This window comes from Acartia tonsa, chromosome 8 (assembly GCF_053477335.1).
Source record: "Acartia tonsa isolate MP-2025a chromosome 8, ASM5347733v1, whole genome shotgun sequence".
In the NCBI taxonomy this organism is placed as follows: Eukaryota; Metazoa; Arthropoda; class Copepoda; order Calanoida; family Acartiidae; genus Acartia; species Acartia tonsa.
In genome coordinates, this window is record NC_137267.1 from 8725383 (window position 1) to 8743001 (window position 17619).

The 17619-nt window shown below is 33.9% G+C and overlaps 1 protein-coding gene across 3 annotated transcripts in view; it reads left to right on the plus strand.

The window, feature by feature from the left end:
- Window positions 1-17619, plus strand: part of LOC145325928 (neurobeachin-like protein 1) — a 103548-nt gene that overhangs the window by 29262 nt on the left and 56667 nt on the right. For all 3 annotated transcript variants that reach the window (XR_013881680.1, XM_080168949.1, XM_080168948.1), the window contains exons 21-34: window positions 18-58; window positions 1953-2010; window positions 5849-5950; window positions 6213-6337; window positions 7402-7535; window positions 8044-8107; window positions 8450-8611; window positions 9946-10170; window positions 10986-13438; window positions 13890-13983; window positions 14354-14493; window positions 14878-14991; window positions 15580-15642; window positions 16799-16897. Coding sequence is in view for 2 of the 3 variants with exons in the window: in XM_080168949.1 (XP_080025075.1) it covers window positions 18-58; window positions 1953-2010; window positions 5849-5950; window positions 6213-6337; window positions 7402-7535; window positions 8044-8107; window positions 8450-8611; window positions 9946-10170; window positions 10986-13438; window positions 13890-13983; window positions 14354-14493; window positions 14878-14991; window positions 15580-15642; window positions 16799-16897 (3874 nt within the window). In the remaining variant the exon portion in view is untranslated. The remainder of the gene's footprint in view (window positions 1-17; window positions 59-1952; window positions 2011-5848; window positions 5951-6212; window positions 6338-7401; window positions 7536-8043; window positions 8108-8449; window positions 8612-9945; window positions 10171-10985; window positions 13439-13889; window positions 13984-14353; window positions 14494-14877; window positions 14992-15579; window positions 15643-16798; window positions 16898-17619) is intronic.

Here is a 17619-nt window from a genome sequence, read left to right on the forward strand (position 1 = left end):
ATATAATCCATGTTAAGGGTCTGGATTTGAACATAGCAGACAATTCTTTGATATTCAGGTGAGACCTTTTTTTATTGGTGCAGGTATTTAGGACGTCTAAGGGAGCGGAGAAGGGTAAAATGAGGAGTTTCTAAGTTTTTTTTTGGGGGGGGGTCCAAAAAATTTGAGGTTGTCTACGGAATTATAAAAATTTTCTTTGTGGGTAAAAAAACATCTATTTTCCACCCACCCCCATTGGGCGTCCCTCGCAGGTATTAAATGAATATGGTAGTCCTGGCAGGGTTGTCGAATTGGGCACTTTTTTTGATATTGGGCGGCCCAATTGCCCAAAAGGGTTTTAGGCGGGTTTTGGGCGCCCAAAAGTGGTTTTGGGCACCCTTTTTGGGCAAATGTCGTAAAAAGCATATAAAAAGGATGTAAAATAGCCTAGAACCATACCTAGACTTATTATTAGAAATAAAATAGCCTAAAACCATCTCAGGACCTATAAAGGCTCCACTGGAAAGGAGAACCATATCGGTTCAGCAGTTAGCGAAATCCTTCTCTAGATACAAAAAAGCTTACTAATTTATATAGTTAACTAGCGGCTACGGCCCTAGAGGCTTCTAGGGGCACTTGAGGAGGGGAGAGTCAAATTTGATAATCCAATTATTATATTAGATTTAAAAAGAAAAAGTAAAAAAAATTGGGGGGGGGGAATATTTTTTTTTTTTTGGGGGGGGGAGTGGGTTTCCTCCCCCCATTTTTATTTTTAGTTTTCAAAAAATTTCTAAAAAGTTTTGGGGAGAGTGTAGGTAATTTTTTTCTAGGGGCGATTTCTCTTAGGAAGGTGGTGGTACCCTCCCCCAAAATAGTTATAAACCTTCCCAGAACCTATAAGAAGCTACCCTGTTAAGGAGAACCCGATTGGTTCAGCGGTTAGCGAGATCCTTCGGTACAAACACACAGACAAACAAACAAACAGACACACATCCTGTTACTTTAGTATAAGGATATCACCCAAAAAATAGGCCCGCCCCCCCCCCCTCTTTTTTAACCCCCTCCCCTTTTTCTCTTACCCCTAAAAGGGGGGTGCCCAAAACTGCCCAAAAGGACCTTATATTGGGCGGCCCAAAACCGCCCGCCCAAAACTGCCCGCCCAAAAGCGTCCGCCCAAAATGACAACCCTGAGTCCTGGTCGCTTTCTTACTTCCAAAAATAATACCTAGAGTAGTTGAAAAAAATGTGTTGTTAATTTGATTGAATTACCGAATAAACTAGGGTTGGCAATCCGGATCCGGAATCCGCCCAATTTTTGGCCAATTTTGGAATCCGAATCCGGATCCGGAATCCGTTTTTTAATAACGGATTCCGGATTCTTATTTGGTAGGCTAAAATTAGCATCTTGAGTTTTTTTTTCAACTCCTCCTCTTTGAAGGCAAAGATTTTCATCATTATATATAATATCTTTTAAAATCTGGTTCGATTCTCGGAAGTGAATTATAGAGAACACCGAGAACATTGATTTTTAGGACATATGTAGCACTTAATTTAATAAAAAAATTAAAAATCCTTTTAAATATTGCTAGAATTCGGAATCCGAATCCGAAATCCGCAAATAGTAAGAATCCAGAATCTGCAAGGAATCCGCCACTTTTTTTGACGGATTCTTTAAGAATCTGAATCCGGCCCAAAAATTCGTCGGATTGCCATCACTAGAATAAACAATATTCTCTGATCTCTAAAATTAGTTTTTAGATATTTTTTTATTTCATTGTTCAAAATTTAATATTGGAATGAAAATTCAGCTATACATGGATAGATCAATGGAAGAAAATTTACATCCTAACATGTTATGTTATATCTCTTCATCTATAATTGTAATTGTGTTATCTATGTTGAATCATACAAAATATTTAATTACATCTACGCATCTATGACAGTTTTCGATCCTGTTTATTTTTATATTTTAGACAAATATTGAGGGAATTTCTGTTCCTGGAATCATGGAATGGCCAGGTCCTGTTAATGGTAAGAATATATTTTCTCGTATTCATTCGAATCCGGTGGATAGGAACCTGTTCTCATCCATACGAAAAAACTATGTCATTGTCTAGCATCGTATTTTATCCAGCTTTCTGCGCACAGTTATGGAATCTCGACGACAAAGATTTTTTTATCCAATCTTGACAAGTGAGGTATTTTTGGAAAGAGGAATATGTTTAGAAAACGCCTATGAAAATTAGAAAATCCGCAGAAATCATATTTGCAAGTTATTTGCAAAAATCTGCAATGCTAATTTGCAAAATTAATTTCATGCCTTAAATGACTTATTTAAAAAGAAATCTTTTTATGAAAAGTGTTTATTTATAAGTTTAGAACATACTTAAGGCAAAAAAAATTTCTTTAGTGTTACTTTTTTTACCTTATATATGAAAAAAGCAGTTTCTCACATTTTATGATAAAAAAAGGTATAGGAACCAAAAATATGATTTTTCTTGATGTAAACACAATAATTGGCATAAAATCTATCATCCTAAATGTAAAAATCAGATATAGAGTCCTTTTTAGAGCTAATATAGTGCAAAAAGTAACCAAGACATTTTTGCAAAGTATGAAAATCTGAAGAAAATAGTTCTTTTTGCTTTTGATATACATATCAGATAAATGTATATAAAATTAGTGATTAAAAACTATAAAACATGTTATAAGTTTTTTCAACACTGTCATTGATTAAATTGCACTTTTAGGTTTAAGAATTACCGAAGTAGTGCATAAAAACTCTTTTTATGATGTAATTAAACAAAATAAATGCAAAATGGTGTACTGCATTATAAAAAATGCCTAATTGTTGATTTGAATTTATTTTGTTTAATAACTTAATAAAAAGAGTTTTTATGTGCTTCTTTGGTAATAAGTAAACCTAAAAGTGCATTTTAATCAATGATAGGGTTGAAAAAGTTATAACTTGTTTTATAGTTTTTGATCACTAATTTTATATACATTTATCTGATATGAATATCAAAATCAAAAAGAACTATTTTCTTCAGATTTTCATACTTTGCAAAAATGTCTTGGTTACTTTTTGCACTATTTTTGCTCTAAAAAGGATTCTATAACTGATTTTTACATTTAGGATGATAGATTTTATGCCAATTATTGTGTTTACATCAAGAAAAATCATATTTTTTGTTCCTATACCTTTTTTATCATAAAATGTTAGAAACTGCTTCTTTCATATATAAGGTGAAAAAAGTAATACTAAAGAAATTTTTTTGCCTTCAGTAGGATGTTCTAAACTAATAGATATACACATTTCATAAAAAGATTTCTTTTTAAATAAGTCATTTAAGGCATGAAATTAATTTTGCAAATTACCATTGCAGATTTTTGCAAATAACTTGCAAATATGATTTCTGCGGATTTTCTAATTTTCATAGGCATTTTCTGTATATATTCCTCTTTCAAAAAATACCTCACTTGTCAAGATTGGATAAAAAAATCTTTGTCGTCAAGATTCCATAACTGTGTGCGAATATAAAAATGTACAATCATGAGATTAAAACCAGTTTTTTTTGCCGTTGCCTTTGTCACCTCGGGGCTAAAAAACTGGTTTTAATCTTATATTTTAAAGTTAGTATGTTTTTCAACCTATTTTTAAAAAAATTTACACTATTCTAAGACATGAAGATATATTTCGATTTTAGCAATCATTTTCAATTCATTTTGTCTAAAAAATATAGGCATGAGACATTAGATAACAGCAAATATGATCAAAGATATTAAACATACATTTATATAGAACAATGTCACAAATTATTTTGAATCTTAGGTCTCACCATAAAATACAGATGACTACTGATAAAGTTTGAAATAAAAGATTAAAACATTAGTTTTTTAAAAAGGAGGAGTAGGGAATAAATCTTGGCCTTGTTTGAGTTATGGGGCGGGGCATAGTTTTTATTAGAGGAATTTTTTTGATGGTTAGGAAATAGGCGGAGTTTTGGATGGTGAGTTTGGTTGAAGGCGGAGACAGAAAAAAACCTGGGAGGAGACAAAAAGTGGGAGGAGTGGGGGGTTATGAAAAGGTTGTGGATTTATCTTTGTCCTTGGTTGTCTATGGGTGGAGATTTGGATTTTGAAATCTGTTGAAAAAATGGGTGGAGTTATTCCTGAGATGGGAAAAATTTTAATCTTTATGATATCCTGCTTTGTTTAGGTTTTAGGATGAAGGAAGAATTGGTGTTCTTTTGAATTAACCAAAAAAGTGAAAAAATGTGTACATTTTTTTGATAAAACATGAAATGAAAACTACATGGTATAAAATGTTGACTTATTTGAGAGTTTTGGAAGTATAATTTGATGATGCAAACAATTGATTTGAGTTAAAAGATAACCTGAATATCAAAGAAGCTTAATCCTTTGAAATGTTAACTGTGTTTTAAAAGTTTTTTTATAATTGTACATTCTATATCCGCGGAAAGCTGTTTATAATACGATGCGAGAAATAACTATTACAGCATGGCTTCGAAACCGATTATATCCGGTGGATCAGCCATACTGAAAAATTATGTATTGCATCGTATTATATCCAGTTTTCTACGAAAAGAAAAATGTACAATCATAATATTCAATCCAGTTTTTTAAGCCCGTGCCTTCGGCATCTCGTGGCTAAAAAAACTGGTTTTAATCTTATGATTGTACATTTGATTCATATCCACGGAAAGCTGTTTATAATACGATGCGAGAAATAACTATTACAGTATGGCTTCGAAACCGATTATATCTGGTGGATCAGCCATACTGAAAAATTATGTATTACTTCGTATTATATCTAACTTTCTACGAATATAAAAATGTACAATTATAAGATTAAAACTAGCTTTTTTAGCCCGTGCCTTCGGCATCTCAGGGCTAAAAAACTAACTATTGTTAATATGTTGGAGTGGTGAGTGGTTGGGGGGGGGGGGGGGGGGTGACCTCATACACAGATGAGGCTAATGTCCATAGCACTGTAACCCCAGGTCCAATAACCAAAGATAACTTAAAGGAAGCCATTCTCTCCCTTCAGCATCTCAGGGCTAAAAAAACTGGTTTTAATCCTATGATTGTACATTTCATATCCACGGAAAGCTGTTTATAATACGATGCGAGAAATAACTATTACATTATGGCTTCGAAACCGATTATAACCGGTTCTCAGTCATACTGAAAAATTATGTAATGCATCGTATTATATCCAGTATTCTACGAATATAAAAATGTACAATCATATAATCATATAAGATTAAATCCAGTTTTTCAAGCCCGTGCCTGCGGCATCTCAGGGCTAAAAAAACTAACTATTATTAATATGTGGGAGTTGGGGGGGGGGGGGGGGACAGATGAGGCTGATGTCCATAGCACTGTAACCCCAGGTCCAACCACCAAGAATAACTTAGAGGAGCCATTCTCTCCCTATCTTTCCAATCATCCAGAATATTAGGTTCAGTAATACCCAACAGACTACACGACATAACTGTGCATGGTAATGAGTAAGTTGCGCCTGTTTTGGGCCAAGACATTCTCCCTACTCTAACTATTAATATCATGCATCTGACATAGCAGCAGTAGGAACAATCTTGAACATATGGAGCAGAGATTCGAACCAATCCCCTCCAAGACGTCCGCTAGGCATGGGGAGGGGTTGCAGATGACATGCATGATTGAAAGTTTGATTTCAAGAAATAACAAGTGAAAATCATTCCGTTTTGAAAAGTTTTTAGGTTGTTGTCTTTCGAGCACTGACACCCCCCTCCCCCCCCCCCCTCCAAACTTATTTTTTGAATTGTTGCTAATACTTTTTAACAATAATTTTTCTTACTTTTAGGTTTTAGTTTCTTTGCCTGGATACGACTGGACCAGATAAAAGAGATTCCAAATGCCAGAAGACAGCTGTACAGCTTTTATTCCAGCTCTGGAAGTGGATTAGGTAATTGTTTTGGTAACACTTTCAGTAGGTGTGACTTGATTTATATCCGTTGGATGGATTAGAACCGATTATAATAAATCATTCTGAAAAATAAGGTATCATATTAAAGATCATATAAAGAAAAAAAAATAGATTTCTTCATGGAATTTATTCACTTTTTAAATCTGTTGCATCTTCAAAATGGATAAACAACAGATTCTTGAGTAAACTTTTATAGGATGTTTTAATTTTGTTAATCGACATTGGTATATTTATTTTTTAGAGGCATTTTTCTTGTCAAACGGAGTTCTTGCCGTAGCCACCGCCTACAAGAAAGAATTCTTTGTAACCAAGTGTGATGAGTTTCCATTCAATGATGGCCAATGGCATTCTTTAGCTATTTGTCAGGTATGCTTTTATGTTCTTTAGCATTACGTCCGTCTGTCATCTAATAATTGTTGAGTATTAGTAGCTACAGCTAAAAAAAAGAATTTTATGCTGATTACAGTCAAATGGGCGTTATCCTCTTAGAAGAATTTTTTTCAATTTTGAAAATTTTTATAGGCACCAGCACCTAAAAAATAGCTTAAAACCACCACAGGACCAGTAGGTATATTCCCTGAAGAGTAGAATCCGATAGGTTCAGTGGTTACCGAGATCTTAAGGTACAGACGGACAGACATCATTCTATTTGTATTACTAGCGGCTTCGCCCCTAGCCTCTAGGGGCTTTTTTCTAAAGGTTTAGGGGAGAATTTAAAAAATTTTGTTTACATTTTTTTTAGATATTTTCTGTATTTTATAACATTTTATAACTCTTTATATCATTTTATAACTCTTTATAACATTTTATAACTTTTTATATTTATTTATATTATTTAAAACCTTTGATTTTTTCTTTTTTTTATTGTTTTTAAAATTTCTTTGCCATTAGCCTTTTTGGGGCTTCGGCCCTACAGGAGAAGGAAGTTTTCACAATCTTTTTGAATTTAATAAAACAAAGTTTAAAAGAAGAAAAGAAATTTAAAAAGAAGAAAAATAATTGAAAATATAAAGAAAATATAAAAATATATAAAAATATATAAAAACATATAAAAACATTTTCATTTTTGGGGGGGTTGTGGGTGTCCCACCCTCCAAGAAAATAGCTTAAAACCACCACAGGACCAATAGGTATATACCCTGAAGAGTAGATTCCAATCGGTTAAGTGGTTACCGAGATCTTAAGCTTCAGACGGACGGACAGACAGACAGACAGACATCAAGCTACTTTGTATTATAGATAATTATAAGCTTAAAGGAACCATGCAAGAAATATACCGCTTCAAATTTTGGGTATTTGGTCTACTCGTGGCAGGCTTTCAGCTGTTAAAGCGGGGTATTTCTTGCATGGTTCCTTTAAACATTTCTCTCAAACAGGTAAAAAAACATACATCCTACTTCTATATTTTGTTTTTAATCTTGAACTTTCAGGCTGTTGGAAAGAGACCATTTGGACAAAGCAGTTTGTCAATTTATATTGATGGAAGTCTGAGAACACAGAGCAGCCTCAAGTATCCTTCATTTGTAGAACCTTTGTCTTATTGTCAGTTTGGAGCTGAACTTTCTAGGAATATATTTGCTTTCAGAAACTTTTTTGATTTTAAACTTTTTTTTGCAATTTTGATTCTGGTATACAATAAAGCAGCGTTGTTGAGACGGAGACGGGAGCCTTGGAGCCGCAATATTTTGCTGGAGCTGGAGCCGTTATTTTCGTAAAAAAACGGCTTCGGCTCCGGGTTAGCTAAAATAAGAAATTATTTATGAATTATAATTTGGTAACTCTGTTGTGTTGTGTGCAAATGCCCCTTTTAAGTTTTTCAAGTTCATTTTTATCAAAAATTTAACGTTTAAAACCTTCAAAGTCAAAAATAGACTTGGCAAATAAGATATGATGAGTTTTTCTTGATTTTAGGTCAGAGCCGGAGCCGCACCAAAGTCAAATGGCTCCGCAACGCTGCAATAAAGTTGATATGTCATTTAAATTGAAATTAATTTTAGAATCCATCTTTCTTTTTTAAATCTTGTGTACTTTGTTAATTTTTTTTTTGTGAAAAAAAATATATTGATATGATGTAGAGCTAACCTGCCAGTTGTGACAAGTCCCTCTGGGCATAATTCAATCAAAGAAAATATTAAGGTAATCATTTTAATACACTTTCATTGAATAACATGAAAATTTTTGTCCATAAGTAGTGCAGAAAAAACAAGCTATCAATATTAAGATTACTCTCTCGATCAGTCCTTCCAATCCAAAGGCACTACCAAGCTGGATTAATAAGGCTCTTATCTAGTTAGGATCTAGATATTGAAGTATTTGTAAAATGTGGTGTGTTTCTGCTGCAAGCGTATTTGCATTTATGTACTTTTAACAATGTAAGAACGTATTAATGGACTTAAGAACAAGAATAATCAGTTATACCCTAAGTATGCAGTAGCTCTGTCTTTATAAACATTGAATAAACAATTTCAACATTTTAAGGACACATTGAAAAGCACAGGAGTATTTTCTCTGCCCACCTACCTGAAGAAGACCAACAATACTGACCCCAAGGTCCAGTGGACAATGCTGGGTATGGAGGATGTCATGTGGGGCAGGTCTATTGCTCTCAAGGGTCAGCTTGGGCTCTTCTATGTGTTTCAGGTACAATTTAGATGTTAAAAACATATGTAGTCAGTTGCAGGAATTTAAAGGGATAAAACAATGGCCGATGAATTGATGTACATTGTACAACCCCAATGATGGTACACAAAATTTCTCCTTCTGTAGATAAAAATTTGTGGTTGAATTGTAGATTCAAGGGGGGGGGGGGGAAGTTCTGACACTTTTGCGTAAACAGTTATTATAGGCTTTGTCTTTGGACTGAGAGGATAGGTTATTTGGGATAAAATCATTCTTATATAATGAATTTCCCCCAGATTTAAGATTTTTTGGATAGGCCTCCAGGTTCCGGAGCTCCAGGCCTCCAGGTTGTCACTCTACAGGTAAAAATGGGAATTTTTTTTTTAAGAGTTAGATGTCGGCTTATGAGACAAAATATGTATGTTTTGCCTTCAAATATGTGAATAACAATCAAAAAGAAGTATATTTTGTTTTATGAGTTAACTTCTAACTCTTCAAAAAAAATCTTATTTTTAATTTTTACCTGTACAGAGACCACCTGGAGGCCTGGAGCTTCGGAACCTGGAGGCCTATCCAAAAAATCTTAAATCTGGGGGAAATTCATCATATAAGAATGATTTTATCCGTTATCATAAAACTTTGGGCACTAGTGTAATTAACAGCCCATTGTCTCGTCTCTCTCTCTCTGAGTCGGTTGTGTATGAGGGTTAAATGAGATATGTTAAGAAAATTAAAGGGGTAGTTTCACGAAATGCATTTTAACTTAATTTAGTGATCCGCATATTTTTCGCTAGTTGATGGGTTAAACTAAATTTATATAACATACATTTGAAAGAATTTCAATTTTCTACCACGTAGTTTTCAAGTCTTGATATTTTTAAAACTACGTGGTAGAAAATTTAAATTCTTACAAAAATATGCCATATAAATGTAGTTTAACCAATTAGCCAGTAAAAAATATGCGGATTACTAAATTAAGTTTAAATGCATTTCGTGAAACTACCCCTTTGATTCTTCTAAAACGCTTTATTTTGGTCCTTAATCAAAGTTATATATCAGGACTAGAGGAAATAAATATTGCTCTCTTTCCATTTAGGTATTTAAAGTTTATTGAACTGCTTAAGAATGACATGTTATTCGCGTATGAATTAGTCAACTTTTTGCTTCAAAATGATTTTCTTCAATGATAATTTAATATTATGTTTAAGGAGGAAGGAAGAGGTCTTCTATGGTGATTCATATTTTCCCCTTTCTTCCATTAAACATTTACAATTTATTTAGAGAATAAGACACATGAATTATTGGGGCAGATTGATTGACCATTTATTGCTAAATGATGAAAATGAAAATTTTAGGATTGTTTATCCCAAAGTCAAGCACGCCTGCTGCACAGCCTAGGAGCCAACCAAACCTTTCCCCAGAAAACCGAGGAAGAAACCACTGACCATATTGACATGCTGGCCAAACTTGTATTTAATTTTTCCTCAAGAGTTTGTTACAATATGATACTGACTAACATTGTTCCAAGTCCTGTTGGTAATTTGGATGGACATACACTTTGTATCCCCTATACAACCCAGGTTCTTAATATTTTTGAAAGCGAAGCTTTCTATAATTAGGGCCGGTCGGTCCGTCCGTACGTCCGTCCAAGACGGATAGCTTTTTTCGTTAATTTAGGCATGTTAGAAATGTCTTATCGATTTTAAACTTTGCATTTTGATTTCTGTAGTGGTTAGGTACGATTTAGAAAGCGTAGCAACTCTATAATCATTAACAATATGTCCGTACGTCCATTTTAAACATGTTAATTTTTTTAATTTTTTAGCAACAAATTTTAATTTGATCTTATTATCCGATTGATCTAATTTTTGGTATATTGATTCCTGGGTCAACAAAGTACAATATTATAAGCGTAGCAACTCTATAACCAAGTCCTAAAAATGTAAGTATGTTTATCCATAAATATTATCTTGTATCAAACAGCTTTTCAACAAATTTAGTTACAATTTTGTTTCGTATGACTTTGTCTTTAATACATTTATATTTTGATTATTCAGTTCTGACAGTCTACTCAAGTGTTAAAGTTTATTTTGTCCTACCGTTTCAGAGCTTCGCTTTTATGGATGTTGTCATCCTTGTTTTTTTTAATCCTTATGTAAAAGTAACAGGATGTCTCTCTGTTTGTAGAAGGGATCTTGTTAATCGCTGGACCTATATGGTTCTCTTTTCATTATATTAAAATAGAAATTTTTTTCATTATCTACTTTCATAGCTAGCTTTAATTATCATTGCTAAAGAAAATTATATAACATGTAAAGGTAGCTGTTAACTTTTCATTCTTATTCTAGATAAAATATATAATTTTTTTTTTAAATTGTAAGAATGTTAAATTTAGGATGTTAAAGATGTGATCAACTGTTTGGGTGGAATCCAAATTCTCTTCCCTATCCTCGAGATCTGTTTGTATGACACTGGCCTAGATACTTCATACCTGAACCTTAGCAGCAAGGACTCATCCAAGGCCAGCTCTGCCGAGCAGGAGCCAGAGTGGGAGATGCTTCCCTCCAGCTCATTCTCTGACTGGAACCTGGAGAAGAATCCAGTTTCCGGGTTCATGACCCTCCTCAAGAACATGACCACTAATCACCAGGTCAATCAGGAACAGCTGATGCGAGGTGCTGGGGTGGCCATCATGGGTTCTCTCCTGCAAAGAGTTGAGATTAATCTGATTGATGTTAATGTACTGATGGCAGCTCAACTGTTTGTTGAAATTCTAACAATTTCCAAGCAAAGTAAGTTGCTGTATCAGTTCTATCACAGCATTCTTCTAGACTTCAGAATATGGAGCAGGTCTGAGTTTCACATGCAGATTGGTCACATTCAATACATCTCAACATTAATCATGTCTGATAGAAAATATTTTAGAAAGAAATTTGGTATTCAATTCTTTCTTGATGTTATCAGACAGCATTATTCAGATCATTCTGTAAAAGTATTATCCCCAGAAGATTGTATTACAATAAGAGGAGCATTACTTGGCCTAGTCAAGTTTTTCATGCAGAAGGAAATTAATGCCAGAGAGGTTAATGCAGTCATTAACTTTATGTACACCAACAGAAAGAGTCAGATATTGAGTGAAGTTCTTGACACCATGCTTATTCACATTGAATCAAAATTTGTGAAAGATCAACTGTTTCTCTTGATGTATGAGGCTAAAAGTTTAGATCTAATTTACTGTGTTCTGCTTGAAAATACAGATGAACCAACAAGGATGAAAATTTACAAGCTACTATCAGATTTCCTAAGGACTCCTAGAATTTCCAGTAGACATAAGGGAAGAATGCATTTACAACAAGTTGGTTACCTGGGATTTCTGTACATGAGAAGCTCTAAAGAGCCACCTTTTTCATTACAAGAAGTTGTTAATCTAACTGATAACATGCTATTGTTTGATCATACCTCTAGCTACCAAGGTATTCTTGGTTTGTGCCAGCATCTACAAATGGCAAGCATTGATATCAAACTAGAACTTGTAAGAAAACTTCTCACAATTGTTTATTCTCACAGCCATGCTTCTACCTCTATCAGCAGGCAAACAGGATGGGAGGGTTGTGTCTCAAGATTGCTGGTCAAGGAAATAGTTCAGCCTGAGCTCGACAATGTTGTTTCTGTTGAGGATGTTATTAGCCTCAATGAGGATGAGGATGAGGATTCATTGGTTGAAGAATCCTCTCCCACTCACTACATTAACAAAGTAACAGATACAGCCAAGCAATACTTGCCAGGACCAGCTGGCAATGCTGTTAAGCTAGTGGGTGATTCTGTGGGTGCAGTTGCTGAAGAGGCAACTAAAGTTTTGACTGGCACAAGCAAGCTTGTCAAGTCTAATATTCAGCATAATATCAACAAAGTTTCAGCAACTGCTCAGATTACACAGAATCTTGTGACTGATAAAGTATTACATGCTCAGGATAAAGTTAATAGGACTGTTAACAAAGCTAATACATTGATTGAAAATGTAAGTGATTTGACTCATAAGAAAAGAGTAAAGCATTCCAGTGAACAAAAGGGGAAGGATCCTCAGTATATGCAAAACTATGCTTATGAATATGAAGACCTAGACAAGATATCATTAGAATCTGAAGATGTTTCCAAAAGCAGAGAAACTATTTGTAGTTCACCCACTAGAACTCATGATAGCATTTCTGAAGATGACATCAGCTTTGATATGGAACATTTTGGAGCTGAGCTAGAGGATCTAAAAAGAAAGCCCAGAGGTGACACTGAAGAGGTCAGAGAAGATGAATTGGTCCAACTTTTGACAACAATTTTATTTTCTGTTCTATGGAGAGGAACTTTATCCAGGCACAAAAAAGACCAAGGCAGTTATCTGCTACAAACTTATGGTCAAATTGTAGCCTCAATTAATCTTTTAGCATTAAATAACAAGTTATACACAAGTCATGTTGTATTGAAACGAAAACTTGCAGAGATGTGTGTTGAAGCTATTTTATCAGATTCAAAAGAGAAGAAACATTTAGGTGATAACCTTGCCATTGCCAAAAGTATCATGGAAATTGTTTATGACCTTGTCATTCTTGACGAACATGAAGATTTTTCAAAGAAAGTTAGTGAAGAACTTTTGGATGGGATCCTCAATGTCCTGGACAACTTCAGTGTTTTCCAAGGGGATAATCCTGAAGGAGATGTGGATGAAATTGCTAAGATGGCTCTAAATGTTCTGATAGAGTGTGCCAGCAACACCCATGATCTGGAGTTCTGTGCAATAGCCTCTGCCAAGCTGCATAACCTCGTCCAAACTAGAAGTGAAACTTCTACTGATGAAATAGGGATGGATAGAAACTTATATAGAGATTACCAGTTTTTTTGGGGGGAAAGAATTTATTGTAAGAAGCAATGGTATAAAGATAAAAAACATTCAGTTAGATAACTTTCTTAACCCTATTTTAAAGGAAAAGGTCTACTTTTTCATTCCGAATAATATTTCAAGTAAAAAATACTCATTATCAATCGCATCTGGAGAAAAACAACAAAATAAGTATATGATAAAACATTCTTTAAAGGTAAAACATTTAAACATAACTTAGATAACAAATAATCATTATTAAGAAAAATATAAAGGTACTATCAATTCATTAAGAAATATTATGTAACTTTTTGATTTAAGGTGGTTGTACAAAAATTGAAGGGATAGCGTTCAATGTGATGTCAAATGAAAAGGGAAGGGGGAATTTTCGTAATTAGTCACACTAAAAGTTTAAATTCTATCCATATAACCAGGATTTATGATCTACAAAATCAACACAGTGATGCAGGAGTCGTTATCACAAGACAATCAAGATCACTATGCATTCATGGTTCCTATTATGAAGGTAGAAATGTTGCAACAAGCTTTAATATAAATCATATAAAGTAGTAAGGTTTTTTTTGTCTGAGCTTTAGATTTCATTATTTAATGCAACATTAGGTTTTCCATTTTAGGGAAGCTACACATATGTCCTGGGGAGGTTTTAGTCTATTCACTTGTTAGATGTAAGTCTTAGGATGGTTTCAGGCTATTTTTCTGCCCTTCCCTACTCCTTCTTACATTCTAAGGGCGCATTCGCTAGTTATCTATAGATCAGTAACATTTTAAAATGAATTTTGCAATCATAGTAACTATTTGAGATGAACAACTGAAACTTTTTTACTATTTAATTTTATACCTAGATGTCTTAATACCTTCTTATTTACCTAATTAAGGTACTCCTGGACAAGGCTAAGGCAAGCCTGCAGTTGACAACCCAGCTGCCCTCTTTGAACCTAAGGCTGACCGGCTGCGAGTTTTTTGAGATGTTCAAGGAGTACTGCAACAGTGAGGAGTGGAAATATTTTGTTTCAAGGTGACAACTTGCAAATTTTCAGTGGGAGAGAGGGGACATATTATAGTTACACATAACCTCGTTATTTCATTCGTTGGTATAAAACTTATGGTTCATTTATTGAATTCAGTGATTGTTTAGTTCCTTACTATCAATGTCCGAACATTTTAACCAATGATTTTAATCTACAGAAGGTTTATTTGTGTTTATTATCATTGGTGAATCTATTTTATGATAACAGAGCTTCAAATAAAGAAATTGGGGAATAGATAAGTTTAACTTCATTGTCTTACCCCTACAGCATCCAGAAATTGTTATGGAAAAAATAGCATAAGATAATTTTTAATTCAAATTATACAGTATGTCATATATAGGTAAACTCTGGAAGTAATTTATTTTTTTTAGGAAGATTAAGATTCTTCACGATGACTATAGTATGGGAACTATAATAACATTAGCAGACAGGTTCAATGAGTTCTGGGGCAACTGCTATGAAGAATCAAAAACAGCTGTTCACAGGTAAATATGATTAGCAGACAGATTTAATGAGTTCTGGGGCAACTGCTATAAAGAATCAAAAACAGCTGTTTACAGGTAAATATGATTAGCAGACAGATTTAATAAGTTCTGGGGCAACTGCTACGAAGAATAAAAAACAGCTGCTCACAGGTAAATATGATTAGCAGACAGATTTAATGAATTCTGAGACAACTGCTATGAAGAATAAAAAACAGCTGCTCACAGGTAAATATGTTTAGCAGACAGATTTAATAAGTTCTGGGGCAACTGCTATGGAAAATCAAAAACAGCTGTTTACAGGTAAATATGATTAGCAGACAGATTTAATAAGTTCTGGGGCAACTGCTATGAAGAATCAAAAACTTCTGTTCACAGGTAAATATGATTAGCAGACAGATTTAATAAGTTCTTGGGTAACTGCTAGAAAGAATCAAGGTTTTAGGCTATTTTATTTTATAAAGTCTGGGTATGGTTTTAGGCTATTTTTCTGAACTTCCTTTTACCTTCAAATAGAAAGCCCCTAGATGCTAAGGGCGCAGACGTTAGTTTAATATAAACTAAATCAATTACAACTTCGTTTGATTTAAGGAGAAACCGAGAGATTGGAGAAAGCAAGCTTCAATTTATCAGCCAATATCAAGAACCATTCAGGTAGGGCATTATATATGGAGGGATGGGACATTGGACTGTAAATTATGCTAGTACCCAATGTTTTATTATTCAAGTTAACTTATTTGTTGGCTCAAAATCTTTATATACTTTAATTGAATTGTGATTGGTTGGTTCCTAACTAGTCGCCAAACTTTCCAATAATTGTAATCTACAGAATGGGTAATTTTTTTTATCATCACTGTGAATGTAGGCTAATTTATCATCTATTGTCTTATCCCTCAAGATTCCTGAGTAATATAATATAGAATTGAAAATTCCACATTCTCTACCTATTGAGCATAATCGCAAATTATTTCAACAGCACAAACTGATTCTATATATTTTCTTTACTTCTATTAACAACCATTAGACCACCCTTTTTATATTTGCATACGATTATGTCTTTTTGCGAACATGAAACATTATGCAAAAGTAAATGCATAGTATACACCTTATGATATATTATCTGGGAGGGAGTTAACACTGGACAATCATTGCATACTCTAAACTATCATAAGAAAGGCAATAATCTTTCTCAAATGTTCATAAAAATATCAATTTATTGATTTCAATTCCTTTAACCCAACTTAACCTACACTAACCTAACAAGGGGGGGGGGGTGTGGAGAAGTTTTGACACATTTGCGTAAACCTGGTGTAACTGAGAGGATAGGTTATTAAAGATAAAATCATTCTTATATGATGTATTTAAGATTTTTTGGATAGGCCTCCAGGTTCCGGAGCTCCAGGCCTCCAGGTGGTCTCTGGAGAGGTAAAAATTTAAAAAATTGTTTTTTTTTAAGAGTTAGAGGGCAGCTTATGAAACAAAATATGCATGTTTTTTCTTCAAATATGTGAATAACATGCAAAAAGATGCATATTTTGTTTTATGAGTTGACCTCTAACTCTTCAAAAAAAAATATTTTTATTTTTACCTGTACAGAGGCCACCTGGAGGCCTATCCAAAAAATCTTAAATCTGGGGGAAATTCATCATATAAGAATGATTTTATCTTTAATAACCTATCCTCTCAGTCCTAAGATAAACCCTATACACTAGGTTTACGCAAATGTGTCAAAACTTCTCCCCCCCCCCTTAATTTGTTGAAGTAACCTAGCAAAGATCTTTACACACATTTATTGAATGACATATTTCAGAGCAAGATTGAAGGAGGAGAGATTAAGGTTCCAGAATGTTCTAACTCAACAGAAGAGCAACAACTTCTTTGTACAGAAAAGATGGAGAATTCTACAAAGGTGAGAAATATTAACATTCACCCTACTTATTTCAATTTTTTTCTACACTTCGTGTTTATAACCCTTCCTTCCTCAAAAATACCCCCTGGTTTTGACTTTATTTTACCTCCTTTTATTGGTCTTTTATTCTATAAGTTGCATTGGTAGGCGCTTCCCACATAATGCATTTGAAGTACTCAATTCCCCTTCCCCTTATTAAAAGCGAAGCTTTTCTATAATTAGGGTCGGTCCGTCCGTAACCGATAGCTTTTTTCGTTTAATTAGGTCCTATCGATTTCAAACTTTGCATGGTGATTCCTGTAGTAGTTAGATACGATTTAGAAAGCGTAGCAACTCTATAATCATTACCAGAATGTCCGTACGTCTATTTTAAACATGTTGATTTTTTTTACTTTTTTAACAACAAATTTTTATGTGATCTAATTATCCGATTGATCTGATTTTTGGTATACTGATTCCTGGGACAACAAAGTACAAACTATAAGCAAAGCAACTCTATAATCAAGTCCTAAAAATGTAAGTATGTCCATAAATATTATTCTGTATCAAGCAGTTTTTCTACAAATTTACTTACAATTTTGCTTCGACTCTTATAATTTATATTCTGATTATTCAGTTCTGACACTATACAAGTGTTAATGTCCGTGTTTCTGTTTCAGTGCTTCGCTTTTATGGATGTTGTCATCCTTGTTTTTTAAATAGTGCCAGGCTACCCAGTACTC